Raw genomic sequence first — 26,947 nt, 5'->3', positions numbered from 1 at the left:
CTGTTGCTTCTTCAGGAATACTGAACAAGAAAGAACAGAGAAAATTATTGCTGTAAACTGACAGGTTGTATTTGGACACATATGTGGGGTTTTTTAATTATTATTATTTTTTAATCCCCAGTTTTGATGCATATGTCCCTATAGGAAGCCAGAGATGCAGACTGCAGTTTAATGGAGCTACATGTTTGAAGGATTCTTGACAGGGTTTCCTTAAAGAGGCTTAAATTTAGCATTACTCAGCTGGGGAAAATATGCAGAGCTGAACTGATTCATATTCAGGAACAGTTCTTCACACAGGCTTGGAGATCCATATACATTTTCCTTCTTGTTGCAGTGTAACCTGACATCTATGTATCAGCCTCCCTAACTAGCATACGGCCTGGTCAGTACCTGGTGCCTGATGTATTTCAGCATTCCAGAGTCCTTCTTCCCTTCCAAGTTGATATCGACCACTCTCTTTTTCAGAGAAGGAGTTCTCAAGCATGACTTGTCTGAGCACTGGAAGGAAAAAAAAAAAGAAAAAAGAAAAAAAAAAAAGAGTGGACTTCACATTTAGATTTCCTAAAATCTAAAGATTTCACACCTGCCTGAGAGTTGTCCCTAGCAGATTGTCAATGACAGTGATAATGACAAATCCTTTTAATGTTTATTATTCGCAATACCAAGGACTTTTCCCAGAATGCTGGGTTGCCACAGACTTTTCTCCTCAATCAAGTAGCCTGATGATTAACACAGGGGGTCCTCGTTTACCAGAGAGCTCACAAAGCCCCATGGAGCACACAGCCAGGTCTGCATATTGCAGCTACCTCCAGCTTTTCATTCTGCAAGCTGTAAAAAAAGAGGTTCCTCTGGATCCCAGATAAGTGTGGAAATGGTGTCCATGCAGTCAGAGAATGACAACACCTGAAGAATTCCAGAGTATGAAGAACTGGGATGAAAAGTCTACAGTTACATGAAATTCAGAAGTTATCACTCTCCCGCAGTCTCATCTGTACAAACATGGGGCACGTGTTTGTAGGAAACCTTATTGCCTCCCAGCCTCTTTTTTCCTTGCTATTGCTTAAAGGCTTTGATGGTTTGATGGATGATTAAATGTGTATCACTTTGCCTTGCAATTCAAAGCTATAGATGAAACAACACACAGTAATGCACGGAGTTCTTTTGCTGCCTTTCATGAACACTGCCAGCTGCTCATCTCAAGCCTGCCTTCTGTAGGGGAAATGACTGCCTGTCTTCCTCAATAACTGACACACTACTTCTCTGTGTCAAAGGGTTACAGTTTTCAGCGAAGTAGAATCATTAGCTGTTGTTTCATATGCTCTGTGCTTTGTTCCATACAAGTACCCTTCGATTTTCCAACTTGACAGGAAACAATCTGCTGGTTGACAAAGAAATGTTACGAACTTTCTCCTACTCCTTCATTTTCCACTTACAGGGATGGTAACCTCTTTACTCAAATCTTCATGAGAATTTCGTGAACACTTTTGTTTTCAACATTACTGCAAAGTAGTTCAATGGCTCTACTATTACAAGTATTCAGAATAACTTAGTCTGTTGTGGTCAAGAACATGAAAGTATTAACCAACTGTTGACATGATTCAGTTGGTACCTGGGTGGGCATTTCACTGAAAGCAGAAATATATTTCCACTGAAGTTAAAGGCACCACTTATATGGCTAAAAAGGCACAATCTTGTTTGAATAACCTGATGAACTAGTCATTACAAATGTGCCACTAAAGAGACTAACATTAAATACTAATGCATATAATTCTTGGAACAGTTCTGAGAGTTTAGTCCTAAAAGGAAGAAATTATGCAAGATTTTAGAGGAATTTCAAGAGTGATTCTTACTAACAGATGAGGTGAACCCTGAAAAAAACAGAGATTGGACTCCAGGGGCTGAGAAGTAGCGGCCATTAAAGAACATTAAAATTTAAGTCAGGTTATAAGCTTTTAAACAACCTTATCAGCAACTGAGATTCTTCCCAATCAATACAGATTACGTTCCTTCCAGAATCCTAAATGACTTAATAGTTCTTTTTACAGCACAGCTGCATTTACAAGGGCTGTGTTCATTTTGTAGTGAAAGAACTGTTTGAGTACATTATGCAGTCCTTGAAGGTAATTATGACCTGCCCAGACAAACCCCAAAACATTCTGCTTTTTTTTATCTACTCACTTCCTTTTGTTTTTTGCCTCTTGCCACACTGTTCAACGTGCTGTTCTCTCGCAGAGAGTCCACTGTGTCTCCATACAGGAGTTTGATGGCCCGGACAAGGCGAGCACAGGACCGGCTGTGATGGAGGTAGCAGTGTGGGTGACAGTAGTCAATGTGGGTACATATGAAACTTTGCTGGTTGCATAATAGGATCATAACCTTGGGGGGGAAAAAAGGAAGAGTTACTTATAGAAAGGGAATTACACAGCGAACTGCGTAGGACAGCCTGTGATGGGGACAGTCAAGCTAACTTGCCCACAGCCTAGCTGGGGAGCCGTGAAGCTCAACACAGCTTTTTGAAAAGACATGCGTGTCGGTGCAGAGCTCCGTACTTACAAGTGGTTTACAATCTAGCTAGGCATGGCTAAAGAAACACTAGTATTAACAAGGAAATGAAGAGACAGAGCTGCTGTAGATGTGGATGTTTGGCTGGTGGCAAGAGTAAGGCTGAGGAAAACAGTATTCTCTCAGTTTGCAAAAAGCTGTTGTATCGTCACTCTGAGATGAGGGCTTAGACCAGAAATTGTCAACTACTCAATCATCATTTAAGCTGCAAACCCATCAAGTTTGAGGGTTAGTTTCCTTCAAGGAGTAGGAAAGGAAACATCTCAGTATGCTTTTGAGTAAGCTGTGCCAGTTGTTCTGCATATGCTTCCCTCACTGTGCTTGTGTAGGCCCACCCGGCCTGGCTTTATGTTAGTGGCTCAGTTACTACATCTAGTGGTGTTGCTATATGGAAACAAGGAGCTCTAAAAACCCATCTAAGAAACAGAGTAAATATCTGTGCATTTAGCTATTCTGAACCCTGCTTTGCCACAGTGGCACTGCTATTAGTCCCTAAACTAATTAAAGACAGCCTGAGGTAAGTCAAGACTTCACTGTCTACTCTCTGGTGTAACTCAGAGGGTTTCTTCCCAGAGGAGTGAAGCTCAGTCCAGCAGCTCTTTGTACATCGGGCTTCATGTTACACACAAACCCAGACACTTAGTAGTAGCACTCTGAGGAAAACACACAGGCAGCCCCAAGCCATTCATGCTGTAGGTATAACTGGCCTTTATGAATCCTCTTCTTCATCCTACAACCTAGTGCAGAAATGCTCAGAACTACCAGAAAGAAGCTATCTCACCTTTCCCATCCATTTATGGTCTGTGCAGCTGCAGTCTACTAGCTCTGTCAAGTAAGGCAGCCACTTCACTCTCAACCCTCAAATACTTAGGCTTCTAAAAAGTCAGGAGCTTGATTTAAAACAAGTCTGTGCTGCATATGCAGGATTCTTGTCTTTGCATGCCTGTTCTGGCCTCATGTTATTTTGGGGTCAATCAGGAATAACTCAAGCCAATAGTGTTGTATCAACATGCAAATGGTATAAATCTGATCAGCACTGTATAGCCTCTACCCAGCCTTTGCTCCACTGTTATAACTTGTAGTTACGGTACACTGACACAGAGTGAGGACATCATGCTCTGGGCTGCCATAAGGGACAGGCAGAGGAAATGCTGGTGCCTGTGTAGAAGCAACTGGAGCCAGTGATCCTTTTGAGTGGCTTGCTCATGACCATTAAGTAAAGCAGGTCTTTGTTTTGCCTGTAGTTTGAGTGACCATCCACCCGCACCTTCCTTCCAACAAACAAAAAGAGAAAGTTCTCATGCGATACTGGTACTTGCGTGGCATTAATGGAACGGGTGATTTTTCAAATCTTCCTTTCCTCTATGCAGGCTAATCACATGTAAAGTGAGACAAACATCTCAAGTTCCTTTCAGTTTATACCTCGTATTTATGAGCCCATGCATCCTCCTACATTGAGCAAATGCACCATGACTTATCCTAAGCTGCTAGCTAGGGAGATGCCTTTATCCTCGAGCAACTCATTACCTAGTACACACTCTCATGTCTAACATACTTGGTTTAGCACACTGGAATTTCCAAATGAGATCTAATCATTATGAAGAGCATTAGAGTACTGACAGAGAAGCAGGGTAGTCCAGGGATTGAGGAACTAGCTTGGAAGACATGACATCTAAATTCCCTGGCCTGCCACCCTCTTCCAAAAAAGACAACAATCAAGAACCGCTTCCGACATCACAGTACCAGATTAAGCCTGTTCTTGCCCACACCCTATAGGAACGGGGCAGTTGAGAACAGACTGTATGAAATACTTGCAGGAAAGAGGGGTATATCAACTCATTATTGGCAGTTGTTTTTCCCAAAGGCAACTCGGAAGTTAAAACTCATACATATATGTAGGATACAATCGATCTGTGCACAGGGAGTCAGTCCAACTTTTCTGCAATGCATGTGCACAAGGACACACTGACTGTACTGCACCATCACAGCGTGTCATGCGGCAACAGAGGTAGAGGTGGACAGTCCTTGGACAGCAGTGGATTGAACTGTGTAGACTTGCCCAACTGAGTTTTAGCATGTCTAAATCATAGGTACATAGGAGATGACCAAAATGCATGTCTTAGGCCCTGCATGATCAAACCACATTTGCACTGCTGTACTCCTCATCTGTTTGAGAGTCAAAACTACACAAGGCCCTGTTGTGTTAGACAGTGCGATAGAACGCATCTAATGGAATCAAAGAAAGTGCTCCAAAACATTTTTTTTCCCCACAAGATGCATAATTAAGTTTGTTGCCACAGAGTTAATGGAAATAAAAATATATAAAGTGGCTCAAAAAGGGGCTGGAAAAACTCCCTAAGAAAAATATTCTGGTAGTTAGTGAACACAGTGGTCACAACAGAACCTCCAGCTCAAATGCCATTTCCCAGAAGCTGGGAGCCCAGTTTACACTGTAGTCCTTTCTATTAGTCTTCCTGACCTACCCCCGCTACTAGCCATGCTGGAGATACTGAGCTAATGGATTTTTCAGCTGAAGTAACAAGTCTGTCCCTGCACCCCTAGAGAGAAATAGTCCCTTTTTCCTTACAAACTAAATATATGAAATAGATGGAGGAAGCAAGACAAAAACTTCCTGGGTTTAGTCCATTTTAGAAACAGCAAACAGACGATTACCAATGGTTGCAGCTTGTTTACACTTGAGATCCTTGATGCTATATGGAGAAAGCACAGATTGTGATCTGGTTAATGCCAGCACAAAGGTATTCCTACTGAAAATGCCATCCTTGAGAGCACTGCTGGTGACTCATACTTACATGCAGCCACGACATGTTCCGATGGTAGTTCTCCTCCGCGCCTGTGTTGCTCAGCACCTCGGGCTCAATGCTAGGCTCACTCGCGCTCCAAGGGCTCCCTTCTTCAAAAGAAAAATACCCAAAAGGTGGTTGTTTTTATTGCTCCCTATGTGCTTTAAGACTAAGGACAGCACTTGTAAGCCAGGCCAGCCTTGTGGGAATGGACCAGAGTACACAGAATATGCCACACTGGAAAGACTGCGTTTGGACGCCCCTCCCCAATCCTTGTACCATGCTGGCTTGACAATTACAAGAACCATTTAGACTTGGCTCACAGGCCATCTTGTCAGTAGCAAATGCTGCTCCCTCCCTGCTTTTTTCTTTAATGGAAGGGGAGAAGGTAAATGAAAAACGTCAGAAAAATTATTTGTACCATTCAGATGCTGCAAATGGTTGGTTTAGTGATCTGCATTGACTGGGCTCTGTGGTTAAAAATGTCAACAAAAATCCAACCAGAAGTGGCATCCAACTGGAAATGCCAATGGGCAACGTCACTGCTAATTGCCCATGGAAACTGCTAATGTCGTGGGGATGAAAGGGGAAAAAAATCCTGATTCTAGCATGCTAGTCCTAAAGAACTCAGGCAAGGGAGATTTCTCCAGGAACTTCACTGATCCCTGTATTTCCTCCAGCTGTTGTATAACCTATAGGCTTCCTATAAAACTAACATTAATGCTGTTAAGAGATGGCTGGGGATGAATTGTGGTTAATCCTTTCTTTCCCTTTTTAAGTGAACTGTGACTTGCCAAAGTCTACAGAACAGGTGATCCCAGTCTCCATGTTAACATATTGAAGCATCTTATGGGCAACATAAAAATGACCATTAAGCCTGGGAGGTTATTTCAGCTCCAAATGTATCCAAACTGTAGGTTTTTGTTAACACCCCTAGCAGAGGGAGCCCCTTTAGTTAAGCTGTAAAGGAGATTTCTCGTGGCAGGATGCGCATTTGGTTTCCATAAGATAAATATATGGTGATTCATCTTTCGAAGACTAAGGAAAGCATCTGCAAGCTGTAAAAATATATGTATATGCCAATATGCAGAAATATAGTATGTAGCATGTACATGTTATGTTCTACATATAGGAATATATATATTACATGTCACACAACATGTCAATGACATCATACCCTACACAGAATATGAAGGGCATGTCTTCACATATATATTTATCTCCTATCTGTTACTATGGACAATAAAATACCATATATGCATATAACCTCATGGATTCATTATATCATACAGTTTAGGGGTGTGTGTATGTGCATATACACACGTGCATATGCTCCCCTAAAGACAGCATGCGTTTGGCTGGCAGGCATCAGCATTCCAAGAGTTCATGCTCTAACACGGAGCTCTCGATTGACAACCTGTGCACGGAGCCAACGCTGCACCCGGGATTTGAACCATGTTCCTCCCAGGTACTAGTTCAGGCAGTCCCTACGAAGAAGCCTAGGTTTTTCCTAGCCTGCTGGGATGGGGGTCTCTCATCATTTCTAGCTCTGCTGCAATCACATCGAGAGTTTAGGTCCTGCCTACTGTCCCCTCCCTTTCCACCCACTCGTCTAAGTTACCTATATCAGTGACAGTGTCCCTGCTGTGGGACAGCTGCAGCTCCTCATTCTCAGACTCTGAGTCCTGCCGTGATAACTTGGTGCTCTTTAGGCTGCCGGCCCGGCGAATGCTGGAAAGGGAACCCCCCTTCTTCACCCGGAAACTGCGGGTTCCTTTAATCTGGAGCAAGCGGGAGCCTCCTATCCTGATCTTCCTGCTGGGAACTGTATTAAAAGAATAAAAAAGGACTTTTTTCCCCTTAATTTTTCCCCATTTAAAAAAGAAAGATATCCTGGCCCTCCCCTCCCTCCCGACCCGCTGCTGCCAGCCTGTATTGCAGCGTCTTTTTCTTCTACCAAGGAATGTGGGGCTAGAGCCTCCCTTCCAAAGCCACCGCCAATGCAGCTCTGTCAATCAGGCAGTAAAGATGCTTTACGGAAATGTGTTCAGCACCTCATTTCCTGGAGACCTGGTACGTCACCTCAGGCCTTGTCTGTATTTGGAACTAGCCCTCGTTCAACCACTAGCAAGTAGAGTCAGCTGTTCTAATAGAAACCCAAAATATGGACAAAGAAAACCTACGATTTACACCAATTTGAATCAATTCCCGACAGGAAACAGGATCTGCCCAAAGGATGTAAATTGCAGTTTTCTTTGCCAGCCCCTGGGGTTTACATTAGTGCAGAATCACCTCTTGCTAGGGATAGATGGCTGAATCCCAAGCATGAACAAGGCACCGTGGACAAACCTATTTTCCTGTGGGCCTGGGTTCTGTAAACCTCACTGAGCTCTGCAGTAGGATCAATTATTTATTCATACAGCACGTGTGACTGCAGAAGAGTAGTCTGCTTCATGAGGTTAGCACGCAAGACTTCTTTGAAGTAAGATTTGCATAAATCCGTGTCTCTGCATGTTACTCTTCGTCATTAGAATGCTTTAGAGGAAACGGGAGCACGTAGATCCTCTCCTTCAGACAAATCAGCAGCTTTCAGGCATTAACAACATCCATTGACACTCTGCATTTTTGATGAGCACAGACATGAAATGGTTCAATGTTCAAAGCACCAACCGTTTGCACTTTCATTCTCCTTTTAGTTCAAAGGCAGTACATGGCAGAATGTCAGTCCAAATGTTGCAACACTCAGTCATTTTACTGCAGATCTAATCAGGCAAGGCCATGTGTGATCGATTACCTTTTGGTGTGTTGTTGAGAATGAACAGGATACAGCTTTTTGGATACCACGGGAAAGCAAAATACTTTAATAGAATTGTGGTTTGGCTTCAGGAAAAATCAAACACACCTTTACTCCTGAGAGTGCCCCTAATTCCTCCAGAACCAAATTCCCACTCCCATTTCCAGTGGCTAATGTCCTGGCCGAAGACAGGTGGATAGCTTTTGAGAGCTACTCCTCAGTCCTCGTGAATGAGCTGGGCAAATCACTGCTGAGTGACCAGAGAATCTCCCTCCAAGTGACCACGCTGAGTTCCTTAGCAATCTCTACTGCTTGAATTCTGTTCAGATTAGCCTCAATAGAGTGGCTCAGTTCCCCTGAACACCAAACCACTTAAACACTTGTAACTGCATTGCATGAAGTCTGCAGAACCCCATTTTAGCACACAAATACTATATATGATCCTCTGAGAGCTTGCCTCTACCTAGCTTTAGTGTCTGTATTTCAGACCTACCTGGAGCAGATTCTATACAGTAAACTCGTAGCTTTTGGATAGCTGTTAAGCCACACCTGGGGTAAGCAATGAGAGCAAAGTTTTTAACACTCCGGAAAAAATGAAAGGAAACAGATTAGTACTTATTAAAGAGGTTGAGGTAAAGAAACCTGTCACTGCAGGCAAGAAAAATTTAGTTACATTCATACAGCATTTTCTTATCTAGAAGAGTGCAGATTATGAAAGATGCCTCAGCATCGGTTATGTTTGGCCCAGGCGGATCCCCAGAAGAATATGCTGTGGCCAGAGACAAGAACATCATTATTGTAATTTTAAATATAACATTATCTTGCATTTATTTACCTTCCAAAATACTGCAAATATATTTTTCCTAGAGTATATTAGTATATTAGGATTCAGCCTTCCTACCAGAATCACTTTTCCCATCTCTAAAATGCATTAAAGAGGCAATTTTAGTAAAGGAATACTACATGACAGCTTAGGGAAAAGGGAGAGTGGGGAAAAAAAAAAAAATCAAGCTCAAACTGCAGGGAAAATGTATTTTGACAGAGACAAGGATGTAGAAAGCTAATACTGTCTTTGCAAAAATAACTCAATTCTGCATGATGCCTGTAGCACAACAACACATGAAGGAAAACCTAAGTCAGCATTGTCTCTAATAAAAATAGGACAATTAGAGACCAGCATTTTCCAGCAGGACTGTATGCTTGTAGGCACTCTCCCACTCAGGTAACATCCCAGTGGATGGGACTGCTGCCCAAGAGGCTGAAAAGTTGTTTCAAGTAATCGACACAACTACCTTCAAAAAAACCCAAGCCCCAAACAAAGTTTTTCCTCATCTAAATAGTTAGAGACATCTTATCCTACTGATCTTAGACTGTCAGACAGACCATAAGGCTGTGCGCTTCTCTGGGCTGCCAATATACCAAGGGTACAAAAAATGGGGTTGAGCATGAGTTTATCCAGCTTTCTCAGGTGGATACCTCGCTATCTTCATGGGCTGTCTCACCTGACACAATCTTGGAGGCAGTTTTACACCATGTGAGTCTTGGATGCAGTTCTGATATTTTCTCCAGTAATTGTGGCAGGGTCACAGCTGAAGACAATGCAAACTTTATCCAAATCCCCCTGAAGTCAGTAAAAGCTCCTCTGAATCATTAATACACATTACAGTTCCTAGAGGATAACCAGCCACAGACTCTATCCTTTTCAAATGATCATCAAACATTTATCCTTTTCAAGCAATCATCAAAATTATCATTCAAACATCCACACCTTTATATGGCTATTATGAGACAGAATTTAAACAGTTCTACAAGACTTTTTAGAGGGAGAATCATTTACAGGTAACTGCCTAGCAGTTTAGCCACTAATTGCAAATACGCACGATGACTGTCTATTGTATTGCAACACTTGTACCATCAGATAGTATGTGAGTTTTGCATGAGATGGCTCAAAAATGGAAACAATCTGCTGTTCTCAGCAAACACAGTGAGCTTGAGGTTTGCTTGTACAGTATACAATATGTTGGTAACAATAATCTGCTAGCCATCAAAAGCCACACATGTGTGTGTTTTTCATGTGGTAGCAAAGAATTCAAGAGATCAAGTGATCAACCACTAATTCTGTGAGATGCCATGACTTCCAAACCAGTACAAATTTTCACAGAAAGATCACAGTCTTCCCTCTGTGGTTTCCCCAAAACTAAAAACTGTAATCAGAATAAAAACCAATCAAGAACACTTTTGATCTTTATTTTTAAAGTGAATCAAATAGTGATGCTTCTCTCAGCATCTCACTGAGAGACAGTTTGAATCAAGGCATCCTCCTTTTTAGAAATCTTGCAATGCTCTCAATCGGTTTCAGTCATAGCAGTGTTTCGTAAAATTTAACATCTTTGCTTCTCACATTTATTATATTGAACCCAGAAGGCCAGAAGCATCTCAGAAATGATTCAAAGCCACGTGACTCCATGGCCGCCTGCTTTTTAACACAGTCTATGCAAATGAAAACATAAAATCAAGCGCCACTTCACAAGCCCTGAGAATACAAAAGCCTCATTGTGCTGACAAACCTTTTTTCTCCTCGAAACCAGCCTCAGATTTGAGGGTGTGGCTGCTGCTGTGCAGGGAATCCTTTGAATCTTCATTTTCATCCAGAACCCCAGCAAAGCTGATCTTTCTTTCATACCTGTGCCGATCCATCTCAGGGTCCAGACGCAGCCTGCAGCTCTCCAGATCCTGTATCAGAATGTAGAGACCACACAGATGTGCGAGCGGTATGAGCCCCCATGCTTTCCACTGCAACCACAGAAGCTTCAGGAAGAACCGCTTTAGATGGGAATTTATTTCTACCACACAGTTCTCCATCTACCCTGACATTTTCTAATCCAGCTATTCTTTGAGCTTGCAGCGCACTGAGCCATGCTATCAGGATGGAAGAATTAAGAGGTGTTAACACACGGGCCTGGTGAACAATGCTGAGTGAATTGGCACCCTGTCTGCAAGTTCACAAGAGGGAAAACACATAAATCACATAAATGGTCCCTAATGGATAGGTGGCAATAAAAGGTGACTGTTGCCCAAGATGTGGGGAGGATGGTTAGGTCTCTGCTCCAAAAGGCTCCTTGTCGTTGGTTAGGGAATGCATTGCTACTGTACTCATCAGAGGCAGAGAAGCTGAGAGAAAGCTAGCTGCAGTGTGACAGCCGTGACAGCATGGCCCACAGAAAGCTTTATGTGTGCAGATCAGGCTGAAGGGACACAGAGGAAAACAGGGAGTATTAAAAGCATTGACTGCACTTAAATTCTAGAAAACAAACACCATTGCACCAGAGAGAAACTACTTTGCACCCTCATTTTCTCCTTTTAACAGAAATGGCACCATTTGTGCAATCTACTGGCTACCAGCTTGGGCCAAAAAAGCAGAAGTCCTAAAATCCCACAAGCTGTGGATTATCATCCACTTTCTCTAACCACAGCTAAAAAAAGAGAAAGAATGACTGCGAACTCCCACGCTGGCAAACACAGTTAAAATGCCGGGCTCTTTTAGAACACCATTTGTGCTTTTTGACTGGGGATATCATCAGCTTTGAGATCTCCCCACCCAAGATGGAACGAGCTAAAATCTAAGATGACACAAAGTTCCTTGCTGTGGATAAATGGTTGATGAATGTGAATGATAATATCACTGAATTTATCCAAAAATTCCAGATAAAATTCTGTAGGCTCAGGAGATCTTATACTGGAATTTGCACACAAAACTCCCATAGAAGTTACTGTGAGTTACTTGGGTAGTGACAAAGCCTGCTACTCTAAGAGTGGGTTTGAAAATAAATACATAAATAAAAAATGGTCTTCTCAAACATATGTTCTAGACTGAGCTGTGCTGAAATGGGTTAACTAGCCTATCTAACACCAGCTGAAGTTCCCAAACCATTTGCAGTCAGCTTTGCATCTCCAGGGAAAATTATAAGTGATTGTCAGAAAAGCTAACAGTTGATTGCCATAAGGGAAATATTTTATTTTCCTCAATAACAAAACCTGGGATATGAAAAGTTGGGTGCCTAAAATAATGGTCTGTAGTATCTCTAGAATTGAAAACTTCCATGTTTTTGGTTTTTGGGTTTTTTTTGGTTTTTTTTCTCCATACAAAGTTAAAAGCAGCACTCAATGGCCGTTTTCTCTAATAGGCTCTTGCATAATGTGACCTTAATGTTTCTTCTGCCTACGCATCACAGAATAATTCCTCCTCCTTCTATCCCATAAACAAGTCTGGAAAGCTATTAATCAGTTACATCTCTGTCTGGCACAAAAGCACAAATTCTGTTGACCTTCATTACCCAGCATATTCTTAGTTCCAAGCCTAACTACTTAACTGAAATGAATTCTAAACCCTGGTATTATCCTGCTTTTGGACGCAGTCATTTATTACATGGTAAAAATATCAAGAAAGTGTTTAGGAAGATTTCTGCTGAATTTATCCCTGTTTTTTAAAATTGGCCTTCTTGCATACCTGGGGGCTGAGTCACTTCATCATAGGTCATCTAAAGCCTTTGAAATAAATTTCATAACTTAATTACAGTAATGCTCAGCCAAATCAGCCTGTCAAGCACAACTGTCATCAGCAAAATATGATCTAAGTGTCATTAACAAAAACTGGAATAGCAGGGCTAAAGCCTTCGTGTTCACTTGGAAATTTAACTTCTCATTCTTTCTTTATAATTTTTATCCTGATTTCCTAATGAAATCAGGCTTATAAGATGAAACTGCATGTTTGCCACTCAGTTCTTGTCTCATGCCATTCCCACCACCTCTAAAGAGCTGATGGTCACCTTCAACCCAATTTGACAAAAGATAACTAAGTGCCTGTGTATTTTGTGAAACAACAGACTGAAGGCAGCATTAAACCACATTAGTCATAAGAAAATCCACACAAGAGTGAACCACTGGAAATCAGGTTTCATGGGCTCTGCTATTCACAAAATTAGTTGTCACCTATCAGTCATTTAGCTTACTATTCATGTCAGGATTTGTCTGTGCCTCTCAGTCTCACAGAGACTTTCTTTCCTCACTTCTTTTGTCTCTTTTCTTTCTCCCCCCAAGTCCCTTCAATTCTGTTGTTTAACTCAAACGAAAAATCTGCAAGTTTTAAGCTCCAGCAAATTCTCTGTAAACCATCCTTTTCCTGTCTTCTATCTGCCTTGTTCAGTTCTCTGTCAACTGGCCCTCCTAATCAGCTAGGTAGCACATGAGCTGTCACCTCCTGCAGTCCATCTCCCACCCCTCTCAGGTCCCCCACACTAGTTTCTCAATCCATCTGCTACCCTCTTCTCTATTCTGAAACTTTCTTGAACTTCCAGTGCATGTGCTTCCACAGTCTTACCTTCTTAATCAACCCATTTGAGCGCCCTGCCCATCTTCCATTCACCAGACAAGGGCTCCTTTCTCCCCGTCAGAGATCCACTTGAGCCACTGCCCCACCCTGCCTCTCCTCAGACAGGCTCAGAGCCCAATGACTTTGGTGGCCATGGCTCCTTCTCCACAGTGTGTTGTCCACTTACCACAAGAGGCTCAGTACGTGGCCTGGGCATGTAGGGAAAGGTCTCTCGGAGAAAAGTGGTTATCTCCAGGAGAAGCTGACAGGCCGCCATTTTCAGTGCAAAAGGACAACAACATTTGGTAGGGTTCACAGTGCCTGGGAAAAAAATATTTCTATGGTGAGCAAGGGGATTACACAGAATCCGGAACCAAGAGGTGATTGACATTTTCACATATGGTCCACAATGCAAGCTGCACTAAAAACAAGGAGAACCCAGACTTCTCTCTATGCTACTATTCCTACACTAAAAGTAACAGTCAAACAAGTATGAATCCATGTATTTACCAGCATATGCAACAGTACTAACACACTGTAGTGTACTATAGCATGTATTATATTTTGTTATAGTGAAGTAACACTGTAGTGTACTATAGTATATATTATAGTGTATTACGGTGAGGTACCTACTAAACTAACATGATCTTACAGCATTTTATATACACCTCTTTTAAAACTTATACAAGTTAACAGGTAGACACCCTTCTTCCTGTTTACAGTTTTGCATTCAGCCAAATATGCAGTTCTAGAAAAGAGTCACTTTCAAATATAGGAAAATTTCTCAAAACACATGGAATTATGACTAGCCAGCAAAGAGGTACTGTGCCTGTTATTAATTACTACCCTGATAACTGGAAAAGACAGCCTCCTTTGAAGTCAGGCTTCTTTATTTGTGCAGCGAATCCAAGTGCTATTTAGAGATAATCAAGGAAAAAAAATTCAAAGTGCTTAATCAAATTATCCATTCAAATGCTTAACATAAAACAAAACTGGGAAAGGGAAGCAGGATTATCAAAATACTTGGAGTTTTGTCTCAACTGCATCTAAACAATCAGCTTCAAAAGCCTTATACTTTGTAACCCATCTAATGCCATTCAAAGCTTGAGAAGTATAAAGGTTTCTTCAGTGCTTGATCAATTTGAAAAATAATGTTTAGGATAATGGACAGGGAAAAAAAAAAATAAAATTAGTTGTAAAATCAACTGACCATACCCATTTTTTAATAATGCCTGATATTACCATCTACATACATTTCTGAGATATTTGTGTTTTCACTTGCTTTCCCCCATGTATGATCTAATTACTTTTGGCAAAGAAACAGTCTGAACCAAACAAGTGAGAGGACACTGCATGGATCAGTTAAAACCACATTAACTCTGTGATGCTTGCTAATTCCTCTGTATGCATTACCAGTAATGAATTATGTATGGACTTTGTAGGGACTAAAATAATCTGAACTATCAGATACAGATGAGACGTACAGTGTAACGGAATATCCAACTGCATATTTTATTCTTCTCAGTCTACTCCCAACAGCACACAGGTCAGCTTTTGGAAAGTCTCTGCCTTCATCAGGAATGCAAATCAGTTATTTTCAGACCCTGGCTTTCAGGAGAGTACTTAAGCTTTTAAATGGCTTGCTAGACCACAACCTGTTCTCTCTGTTTACTTCTTTTAGGCAACCCTTTAAAAAAGCAGTTCCACACCCCCTTGAGTGCCTAGTATCTGTGGCTGAACAGGGACAAGAAAGTCTATTCTGTCACTCAGTCATGGAAATGCAGTTGTTCATTCATGGTGCAGAAAAGGGGAAATTTCGGGTGCACCCACCTCCTGCTTTAGATATATCTCCTAGAGGGCAAATAAAATACCCAGAACAGCCACCCACATTCACGTAGCTAGCACTAGCACACTACAGTGGCACATATGAAGGTCTAGCTTAGGGCCAATACCTTCTCTTGAGATTGTTTCCCACAAGTGCCATTCCACTGCTCCCAGCTACTCCTCTCTACTCCAAAGTGGGCCTGTATGCAGTAAGAACAAACCCAGAACCACAGAAAAAGAAACCAGAAGATAAAACAGTGCTAGCACACTACATCAATGGTGAACAACAGTACATGTACACAGGAACCTGTACATTACAGCACACACATATATACAAATGACATCTGGAGAGGACATAAACTTTGATACCACCTTCACCTACATCTACAACAGTATGTGCTTGACTTAATTTGTTTTAATTCACAGTGTTTTTTATAATTTGCATGCCTATCTAGACTTTCAGAATCAGTGATCTGTCACCCCTCCCACCCATACATGCACACAGGCACAACTGTGTGTGTTTTACTCATCTTGTTACACAGATTTTTAATGATACTTTTTATACCACTGTACTGTATTTCTGTCTGAGAATCAGGCAAATATACTGAAGTCAAGATTTAAAAGCCTCTGGTAGAGCTGTGCCAATTCACATCAGGTAAGGAGATGACTCTTCAATCTTAAGAAACAGAAAAGCAGCTAATCTTATACAAATGTTCTGGCAGAAATAACTGGGAAGAATGGGAGTCTGAAGCACTTTTGGCACTTGGGTGACAGAAATTCGACTCAAGAAATAAATTTTTACCCTGCTTATAATTGCAGTTGCCAGTATACATACGTATATTTGCTAGCCCTTGTACTTGTGGGGGACTTCAATCTACCAGATGTCCACTGGAAATACAACACAACAGAGAGGAAACAGCCTGGGGAGGTTCCTGGAGTGTGTGGAAGATACTCCCTGACACAGCTGGGCAGGGAGCCAGCCTGGGGAGATGCCCTGCGGGACCTGCCGTTTGCAGACGGGGAAGGACTGGTGGGTGATGTGGTGGTCGGAGGACATCTTGGGCATAGTGATCATGAGATGAGAAAGGTTTCAATTCTTGGAGAAGTTAAGGAGGGTGCTCAGCAGAACCGCTGCCTTGCGCTTCCGGAGTGCTGACTTTGGCCTGTATAAGAGCCTGGTTGGCAGAGCCCCGCGGGAGATAGCTCTGAAGGGCCAAGTGGTCCAGGAAAGCTGGACATTCTTCAGGAAGGAAATCTTAAAGGCACAGGAGCGAGCTGTCCCTGTGTGCCGAAAGACAAGCCAGCAGGGGAGAAGACTGGTCTGACCAAACAGAGAGCTTTGGCTGGAACTCGGGGAAAGAAGGAGTTTACCACCTTTGGAAGAAGGGTCAGGCACCTCTGGAGGACTGTAAGGATGTCACGAGGTTATGCAGGGCAAAGATCAGAAAGGCAAAAGCCCAGCTAGAGCTCAGGCTGGTCACTGCCATAAAAGATAACAAAGAATGTTTTTACAAATCCATTAGAAAAAAATGAGGGCCAAGGATAATCTGCATCCTTTATTGGATGTGGGTACGGGAAACATAGTGACAAAGGCTGAGGTTCTTAATGCTTTCTTTGCCTCAGTGTTTAACAGCAAGACCAGTTACCCTCAGGGTACTCAGCCCCTTGAACTGGAAGATAAGCATGAGGGGCAGAATGAAGCCCCCACAGTCCAGGAGGAAATGGTCAGTTACCTGCTGCTCCACTTGGACACACACAAGTCTATGGGTCGGGATAGGATCCACCTGAGGTTACCGAGAGAGCTGGCAGAGGAGCTCACCAAGCCGCTCTCCATCATTTATAACAGTTCTGGCAAACTGGAGAGGTCCCAGAAGACTGGACATTAGCCAATGTGATGCCCATCTACAAGAAGGGCTGGAAGGAGGATCTGGAGAACTACAGGCCTGACACCCTGACCTTGGTGCTGGTGAAGGTTATGGAGCAGACCATCCTGAGCACCATCATGTAGCACATGCAGGACAACCAGGGCATAAAGCCCAGCCAGCATGGGTTTATGAAAGGCAGGTCCTGCTTGACAAACCTGATGTCCTTCTATGACAAGGTGACCCACCTAGTGGATGCGGGATAGGCTGTGGATTTTGTCTACCTAGAGTTCAGTAAAGCCTTTGATACCATCTCCCATGGCATTCTCCTGGAGAAACAAGTTGCTTATGGCTTGGACAGGTGTACTGTTTTCTGGGTAAAAACCTGGCTGAATGGCTGAGCCCAGAGAGTGGTGGTGAATGGAGTTAAAGCCAGTGGGCAAGCCGGTCACAAGTGGTGTTCCCCAGGGCTCAGTATAGGGCCCAGTTCTGTTTAGTATCTTTATCAGCGATCTGGATGAGGGGATTGAGTGCACCCTCAGTGAGTTTGCAGATGACACCAAGTTGTGGGGGAGTGTTGATCTGCTGGAGGGCAGGCAGGCTCTGCAGAGGGATCTGGACCCATGGGCCAAGGCCAGTTGTACAAGGTTCAAGAAAGCTCAGTGCTGGGTCCTGCACTTGGGTCACAATAACCTCACGCAGCGCTGCAGGCTTGGGGAAGAGCAGCTGGAAAGCTGCCTGGTGGAAAATGACCTGAGGGCGCTGGTTGATGTCTGGCTGAACATTGGCCAGCAGTGTGCCCAGGTGACCAAGAAGGCCAACAGCATCCTGGCTTGTACAAGAAACAGTGTGGCCAGCAGGACCAGGGAAGCGATTGTCCCTCTGTACCTGGTTGGCACTGGTGAGGCCGCACCTCAAATACCATGTTCAGTTTTGGGCTCCTCACTACAAGAGGGACGTTGAGGTGCTAAAGTGTGTCCAGAGAAGGGCAACGGAGCTGGGGAAGTGTCTGGAGCACAAGTAAGATGAGGAGTGGCCGAGGGAACTGCAGGTGTTTAGTCTGGAGAAAAAGGATTCAGGGGGGACCTTATCACTCTCTACAACTACCTGAAATGAGGTTGTAGGCAGGTGGGGGTTGGTCTCTTCTCCCACATAACAATTGACAGGACGAGAGGAAAGGGCTTCAAGTTATATCAGGGGAGGTTTAGATTGGATATTAGGAAAAATTTCTTCACTGAAATGGTGGTCAAGCTTTGGAACAGGCTGCCCAGGGAGGTGGTGGAATCACAAACTCTGGAGGTGTTTAAAAAAAATGTGTAGATGCAGTGCTTGGGGACATGGTTTAGTGCTGGACTTTGCAGTCCTGGGTTAACGGTTGGACTTAATGATCTCAAAGGTCTTTTCCAACCTAAATGATTCTATGATTTATACAGGAACTGCAACTCACTGTCTGGTTTCCTGCCCTTTTCCTTCAGTTTCTCAGTGCTGCTACCCATCTGTCATGTTGTACATCTAGGCACGGAAAGAACAGGGGAGAAAGCTGGGGTGAAGGTGAGGGACTGGGAAATACAGCTGGGTGGCAAGAGGATGAAAAGAGAAGAAAAATTAAGTGCTCCTAAAACAGAGGTTCTTACAAGCGGGGGTTCTTGTAGTAAAGGGAGTCTCCTTACTGTCATCTAAAAAGTCTTCTTCCTCATCCTCCTTTCTCAGGCGCCTCTTGGTCTCCTCATCATAAATGAGGCCCAGCAGGTTGGCAGGGCTCTCACTCTCAGCATGGCACAGCTCGTTGAGGCGGACGCCGATTGCCTGCAGACAGGTAGGAAGAGAAAGCACAAGGAGGTGAGAATTTCAGGCCAACTCACTGGTGGTCAAGGGCTTGGCCCATGCAGGCTGTGGAGATGTTCCAGCCAGAACAGAATGTCCTGGCTTTATCATCTGTGAAGTACAGTAAAGTAGAGAAAGAGATGAAAGAAGATTAATTACTATGAAGACCATAATTTATTTCCCCATTTTTTAATCCAAAATTTGCAAACAGTGTCAATTTTCAGGGTGAAATTTTTTGCAGATTTGGTTAGATAACAACACAAACACCCAACCTACATGATAGGGAGGAGGAGATTATGCCATTATTTTGCATGCATTTCTTCCACTTTTTTTTCTCCCCTTGATATGTGTGTTCCACACTTTTGCTAAGCCTTTCCACTCAGAGTGTACGCCTTCTGTTTAAGAAACTATCCTGTGACTTAGGAATCCAATAACAGCCCCTGTTTCCTCCACAAAACTGCTGAATGCCCATGGGAAAGCCTGCTTCTATCTTTAAAGGAGATGCACTTTCCAAAAAGTGAACTAAGAATATGCTTATAAAAGCTGGGAGCATGCATGGGCAATGATGTAGAGGGAATCCATGTAAAGAACACAGACAGACAGATTTCCACTGAATACTGTTACATTTTCCAGAAAGGCACTGATGGTTTATTTGTGGCTGTCTGCCAGCATCATTATCAGCATGTAAACCACCCTCATGGTGCTATCAGTAAAGCTACAGATAAGGGTGTGTTAGCAAGAAGAATGCATTCCTCCTAAAACATTTCAGAGCTATTAAGGATTTCCTTAACTTTCTTTACTGCAGGTAGGTGAAGAGAACATAGTATGTAAAACTTTGTTCTGTGAAATCTGTAAGGGAGGATACGTGTTTAATTACAGAATTTTTATCAGTACTTGTCTTTTGGCTTTTTTGATTTTGGGATAGTTTCAGAGGAAGATACTAAAAGAACTTCTGAATCTTCTAAAGTCAGAACTGACAGTCATGCCAGCACTATATAGTTTTGCTGTCTCGGCTGAAGTGACGCAGAAATACATAAACAGGCACTTATTACAGCTGCTCTTCCTTGCTACTAAGTAGTCCTTTTGAAATCCAGCAACTATGAAGAGGGTAGACTCTTGCTACACAAAGAAAATAAGGTGATATTGTTGTGGTTTGCAAGCTGATGCAAATAGTTGCTAATCTCAGCTGTCTGTGAGCTTGCACATCGCTAAATAAACTCCACATTTCCCTCAATTTTTTCATGTTTCAGGCTTTTAAAGGAAGAAATGTACTGCATGCCTCTCCACAAAGTAGTACTTTATCACATATTATTTACACTGTGTTGTCCACCCTAATATTAAAGCAATCATACATAATCCCACAGCTTCCTACCTAATGAGCACTGAATTCCTGAAGTATTATCTGCATGAATTATGCTTGGTTTTCCTAGCAAACAGAGAGCATGCCACACTTAAAAAGAAAATGCATCTTAACAGTAGCAGCCAAAGGCAGTGACAGACTAACCTAATTAGAATAGATTTAAGATTGTGTTGTTTCAAAAAGGAGCATAACAAGTGAGGTTGGTTGATTCAGTAGGCTTTATCACTATTAGGAGCAGTCCAAACCTTACCTCAGGTAGAAAGGGTTTACCACTGTTATTCTCCAATAAGTATTAGGGAGGCTGAATTAAAGGAGTTGTGTGAGGAAAAAAATGTTTTACATTTATTCTTGATCTCACTAAACTTTGACAATAGCATTCTATATCACAATTAATGAGCACTGATAGACAAGGAAGAATCCCTAATGAGCACAAATTTCCAGCCTTATTTACTGCAAGGAAAAGAAAAAAAAAAAAAAAAAAAGAAAAAAGAACAAGGCCTCAGTGCATTCAGAGATTAATATAGTCTTTTCTCTTTGTCCAAGAATCTTCCTTCCACAGCAGCAGCTCTGCTGCCACTAAGCAGCAAGGATGGTGTGCTGTAGTGCTGACTAGGATCTGGCAGCATGAAGGCAGAGATGGGCTGGGTGAGGTAGCCCGTCTTCTTGGCACTGGAACTGCTTAGGAGCTATATGAGTGCAGTCATACCGCCCTTCATGCTGATACTACCCATGGTGAAATGGGCAGGTTAACACACAGAAATGGCAGCATGTTCTACAGCAGGTGCCTGTACTACAGCAACAGAGAGCTGTTTCTCCTTATAGTTCAGCCTATCTGGTTGGAATCTGGTCAGAGCCAACAAAAGCAGCCACCTGAGGAGCACAGCTTGCAGGGTTCCAGCCCTACGGGCTTGGCTGGTGGCTGCCACTTATACTCGCAGCCAGCTTAATTTGAATCAGCTTCTGGGAGGAGAAGCAGTGCCAGAGGACCAGCCTTGCCCATTATTCAGCATAAAGGACATAAAGGAATTGCACCTCAGCAGTGTTTGGTGCAGACCAATCCTGAAGCATGAGCTTGATTGGGGGCTAGTGATGCTGTGGGTAACTGTACTGTCCTAGACTCCAGTGAGAAGAAACACAAATATTAATGAGGGGCAGGACACCTTGCAGTAAAAAGAGAAGAAATGTGCACTGTAAAGACTACTTTCCAATTCTTCTCCTCCCTTACAGTAAAAGTAAAAGTAAGGCTTTTCCCTTCTGGGACATTCCTAAGCAGCCACCAAACATATGCTATTCCTAGCAGGCAGAATGTATCCAGGTAAGTCTTACGATGCCATTAAAGTTAAGGGGAAAAGAATTACACCAAGTTGCCTGCCATCACATTTCCCTGGGTCCTTTCTTGTGACCTTGCATCATGAAGTTGTACTTTTAACGTTTTAAAAAGAAAACCTTCCTGGAATTTTTCCAGCTCAGGCTATTTCAGTCTCTAAAAATGGCAGCTAAGGTGGAATCTAACTGGCTTTACCAGTTCCTGACGTGCTTGCTCCGATTTTTCTCAGACTCTGAAAAAAAGGAATGTCTAGAAGCATGGAATCCACAAACAGAGATAGTCTTGACTGTCAGCAACACATGCAAAAATACAAGGACTATGTAATCCTATGTTCTCCACTGAGAAAGAGTTCTCAAAGGAGCTAGGCTAAGGTGATGACCTCACAGAAAGCAAATACTTTCACACTATGTACTTTTCCAAGGAACTTTGGTATTAGTGCTGTTATTAAGATAGTCACTTGTGTTTGATACGTAACAAGAGAGTATGGTGCCCTGGTAGCATTCCCTGAGTTAGCTTTAGAGATGGAAGGAGAAGAGCTGCCAAGAGACAAAGCATGTTAGCCTGGGTGCTCAGATGCTAGCTAGGTTCTCCCTCTGGGCTGCGTTTTGCAGTGGGAATGTACTGACATGGTCAGCACTAGCTCAAGGTTCCCTACAGTGTGCTCCACTGAGAAGCATGCATTGGCTTAACCTAAGAGAATACAGGTCAGCAAGGCTTTTTTGGCATGGCTTATGTAAGTACTCCAAGACTGCAGAATACATGTTTTTCGAATTCCCCTAAGCCTTGGATTTTTTGTCTCTTTTTCTCATCTTTTTTTTTTTTTTTTTTTTTTTTAATCACGCTCACTGTAAAAATCTCTGGGTTTGTGAGAAGAGGTCAGAGGCATAAAGCTTGCTTCCAGACAGACATATGTAACAGGCACCATAGAGGTCAAAGAAACTTCTCCCACTTTTTTGAATTGTGTGAAATTACTTGCAATAAGTGTCAGGCCTTCAGCAGGTATACCCTGGTGGGTTTCCAAAGGAATTGCAAGTAGCACTGACAGGGCCAAACAGCGCAGTTGCCTGGTTCATGTAATCAAATAAAACTTGAAGAAGCCAAGCTCAAAGCAAACAGAGAAAGTTCCTTAGATGACATGTAGTAGCCCTGTAGAATTCCTTGCCAAAGAATGATGAGTGCTAACAGTTTCTGTGGGTGCAAAGAGAGACTGAGTAAGTATGTCAAAGAGAAATCTATTACTAAATATACAGTAGCACATCCAGCTCAAGAAGCCCTAGGCTAAAAATATTTCAAAGCTAGAAAAAAGCAAGTAGTATCACACACCCTGCTTTTACTGTTCCTTAGGCATTCACATATGACAAGTGCTGGAAATGGCAGAGCGGACCAAGTGGATCCTCAGAGGCAACAAAGCAGGGGGAGTGGAGGGGAGGGAAGGGCACACTGTTGTGTCCTAACAAAGTCTGTTCCTATTAGGAGAAGAACTAATTCTGGCAGGCTGCAAAGTCAAGTTGGAAGGGAGGCTTATGAGTCCCCATTTTACTGGAACTGAAATTCTGTATAGGATCCAATTATCTTCACATTTGGCTATATTTTTTAATGTAAGTAGAAGAGAAACAAACACTTACATCTCCCCACTGGTAGAAAAGCTTAGCTGCATTCCACTGCAGCTTCTGGTTCCTTTTGTTGCCCACAATAGGAGAACGTCCGCGGGACAGGCCTTTCTTAGTAATGTTCACATGGTGGCCCTTCATCCATTCAGGCCAGTTGCCACGATTACAGCGGTGAACAAAGCGTGCACACTCGAGGAACAGGGCTGCTCTCGCCACTACAGGAGCTTCCTGCAATGATTGCAAAAAAGCACCTTAAATACAAACACATTGGAAAAACTCCCTGAACATTAGAGGACTTTGTGTTTCAATCAATTGGTTTGCAAGCTTGCCATGGAGTTGCACAGACTGAGCAATCTCTCCATCAAAAACTGAAAACAGGATCTCTGACGTAAGTCTCATCCTCTTGAGCTAATAAAACCAAGGCTCATAAGTACTGAACAGTTACACTTAGTCCAGCCACTAGACGGGCAGAAAGAGCCACATTATAATCCTATAAACAACCTTGTATCACTGCCCCCTGTAATGCTTTCTTTCAGAAACCACATGACTTCCAAAAAGCAGAAGCATGCATCTGACACTAACTGGAGGAATGCATCAAGTTTTCTTTTCACCTTTGCTAGTAGGGCTGTAAATATTGCAAGTGCAAATGGCAGCACGGCCACATGAATCCTGGCATTTGTCATGTTAAGTTCTGCTTGCACACCTTCGGGGTGGAAGCATGAATGGAGGCTTGCTGAAACTAGCAAGAGTGCTACTTTGCACTTATAACAAGCAGATATGAGGAGAGATGTCCATTACTGGCATAAGTCAACAAAATTGTGCTGGCCTAACTTCAATGGCCTTAGCAAGCATCAGACAATTTAGCACTGAAACAACATCAGGCAGCTGAGTTTTGAAGTGATTGACTATTTTCCAGAGGAAAATCCTCCTGCCCTCAGCAAAATTATATTGATTGTATTAAATCACCCAACAGGATCCATGTTAGACCAATAAAGAATGCTTCTGAAACTCTCAAGTACGTTCAAAAATGGACACTGCAATTTGTTTCCTAACGGGTATAACTTAGACTCAGGAACAAGCTTTCTTCCCAGCAGTCTACAACTCTGCAAAAATAACATCTTTACAGAATGGAAAGCGACTAAAAGCAAATGGTTCTCCTCATTTCCATTTAACTTCCACCCTCTTTTCCTGCAGTTTTCACAAGCAAAACCCCGTGTGGCCAGCAGGTTGTAAAACTAAGAATAAAACAATGCCCACAATTTTCAAGTTGGCTTTGAAAGATTCCCTAACAGGGATTTCACAGGACAGAAACGTGTATTCCACATATTTAGATGCTGACAGCTTTAATGAGATAATTTAAACAGATCAGCATCTACTTATAAGGGGAGGTTCCTCATCTGTGGTCCATAAATAACAGACAGGTCCTGAGACCATGGGGATGGTCTATAGAACGTTATTAAATAGTGCTTCTAAGAGTGCTTTAATCAAAAGGAGAAAGCAAGAAATTTTGGACCAATATTCCAAAAGTTTGGGAATTGATTTAAGAAATTCTGTATTGCAGCTAAAATTATAGCCAGAAAGTACTGCTAACAGGACTGAAAAAAGTCAAGCCTTTTAGGGGACTGTCAAAAAAAAAAAAAAAAAAAAAAAAGAGAGAGACTTATGTTTTTTATAGATTAACAAGAAAATGTGTATTAATTGCTTCCTGACACAACATCCTGTTGCAGCTTTTTGCTCATATTTTATTTCAGTGTTGGAAGAAAATAGAAATCTTTTAGAAATTCTCTTAGAAGGCAGAAATCTGAAGCCAGACACTTACTGACAAACAGAAACAAAACTAATCACCTAGCACCTGGAAAAACCATTACAAATTACACGTTGCTCACATGCAATATGAAACACAATAGGAGAGGATTTCATTCTTTTATTTTCACAGAGTAAAACCTTAACCATGGAGACATAAATGAAAAGATGAAGCCCCAGACTTAGTCTCCTGTTTTAGTTCACCACTGGTAAAGTAGAAATTTCTTAGCATATATGAATCTTGTAAAAATATTCGTTGTAAAAATGAATGAAGCAGTCAACTACTGTAACTAAAGGATGATATGTAGGAATTGGGGGTGGGGGGTGGGGGGGTGGTAAAGGGGAGGAGCTGGAGTTCCAAATTAAAAATCACTGAAAAGACTTCCTGCACAAAGGAGGACTTTCTGAATATCATGGGGCACAAGCTCCCTGCGATTGCTTACCTGAGGATCAGAGAAACCTGAAGCAGCAGCAAGAGAAAGATGAAGATGTGACAGAATGGACAGGATGGATTCACACCACAGAGAAACACATCACAAATGGAGAGAAATGAATCAGGCAGGTGATGCATAGCTGAAAAGAACACAAGTTACCATAGTCACTGTCAAAACTTAACACAGCAGCAATTCTCTCACAAGCCTGCCCATGCCTGTGAAACTGTTCACAAGTCAACTTTTAACATTAGGTCTACTGTATCACTTTGCCTTTTGAAAATTTTCCCATATAAATTGACATGAATAAGAACCACCTTTTTTAAATAAAATTTCAAGTACTCCCATTGGAGCTTTTCAACAGATTACCTGATTTGTACTAATAACAGTAAAAGCAATGGCCTGAGTGGGATGGACCAAATACAGAATGGATTTGGAATTTTACAGCATCACATTACTGTTCAAGTAAAGCTGATTCTGTAGAGTTTTATGACTGCAGAACATTTAAGTCTAGCTTTGTTTCCAAGGATAATCAATTATATAAGACTAATCAACCAGTGGTAATTTTCTTGTGCCCCTTCTTATATTCCACAGGCAATTTGAGCAAAATTAATTTCCACTGGTCTCTGCAAGATAAAAAAAAAAAAAAAAAGGGCACAAATTAGCAACAATCTACTTTTAAGAGTAAATAAAGTAAATTCAAGGACAGTCAAATGGTGCTGACTAGATAGCTCTGCTTTGTCTAGCCACAGGATAAGTCTGACATGAGGAGAAGCTTAGCAGGTATATGAAGATAGGTTGTGGGTAAATTATTAACCAATGTCTTGGAGAATTGCCTCGGAAAATTAGCTCCAATCTCTGATTACATCTCAAAACGGTCAAGTACAATCCATGACACAGGTCTTTGTTTCCGTTTCCAATCCTCTACTTCGGGAACTTGTTTGGAGTAATATCTGGTTTCCTTCCAGGTCATAAGACGTCCTATAGACAATATTTCTGGTATGGAAACAGGGACATGGGAACAACAGAGCCTGCCTAAGACCCTGAGTGACATGGAGTCAGGATACTGGCAAGTATTTGTGCACTTTAGACTTTGCTTCTGCCATCCCAATATTTAGTAGGTCCTCTCAAACATGACCCTGCCATAAAGCAGTGCCATTATGGCATTTCAGCAAGGATAAGAGAACGTGTTAGAACAGAGCAGCTCACACATCTTACTGGAGGTATTTAAAGGTGATAGGTTTCACACATTGCTAAATTGGTCAATTTAGTTTCTGTTTCCCGACCTGAGTCATTTACACTAGTCTAATTGGGATACTTAGGTAACATCTTTATCCAGTGCTAGACAGTTTATTGGGAACCCTCTGCAGAAACTTGA

At 42.3% G+C, this 26,947-nt stretch overlaps 1 protein-coding gene across 4 annotated transcripts in view; it reads right to left on the bottom strand.

Annotated features, from left to right (window-relative positions):
* The window catches only part of UNC80 (unc-80 homolog, NALCN channel complex subunit), a 131,095-nt gene that overhangs the window by 56,146 nt on the left and 48,002 nt on the right, over positions 1-26,947 (bottom strand). For all 4 annotated transcript variants that reach the window (XM_037398225.1, XM_037398227.1, XM_037398226.1 and 1 more), the window contains exons 23-30: positions 23,351-23,563; positions 18,885-19,020; positions 13,716-13,849; positions 10,728-10,893; positions 6,988-7,191; positions 5,376-5,476; positions 2,179-2,376; positions 391-498 (exon numbers count right to left, since the gene is read on the bottom strand). In XM_037398225.1, the coding sequence (XP_037254122.1) occupies positions 391-498; positions 2,179-2,376; positions 5,376-5,476; positions 6,988-7,191; positions 10,728-10,893; positions 13,716-13,849; positions 18,885-19,020; positions 23,351-23,563 (1,260 nt within the window). The remainder of the gene's footprint in view (positions 1-390; positions 499-2,178; positions 2,377-5,375; positions 5,477-6,987; positions 7,192-10,727; positions 10,894-13,715; positions 13,850-18,884; positions 19,021-23,350; positions 23,564-26,947) is intronic.

This window comes from Falco rusticolus, chromosome 8, assembly GCF_015220075.1.
Source record: "Falco rusticolus isolate bFalRus1 chromosome 8, bFalRus1.pri, whole genome shotgun sequence".
NCBI lineage: Eukaryota > Metazoa > Chordata > Aves > Falconiformes > Falconidae > Falco > Falco rusticolus.
Note: the sequence above shows the minus strand (reverse complement) of the source record. Positions and strands in the feature narration are given on the sequence as shown.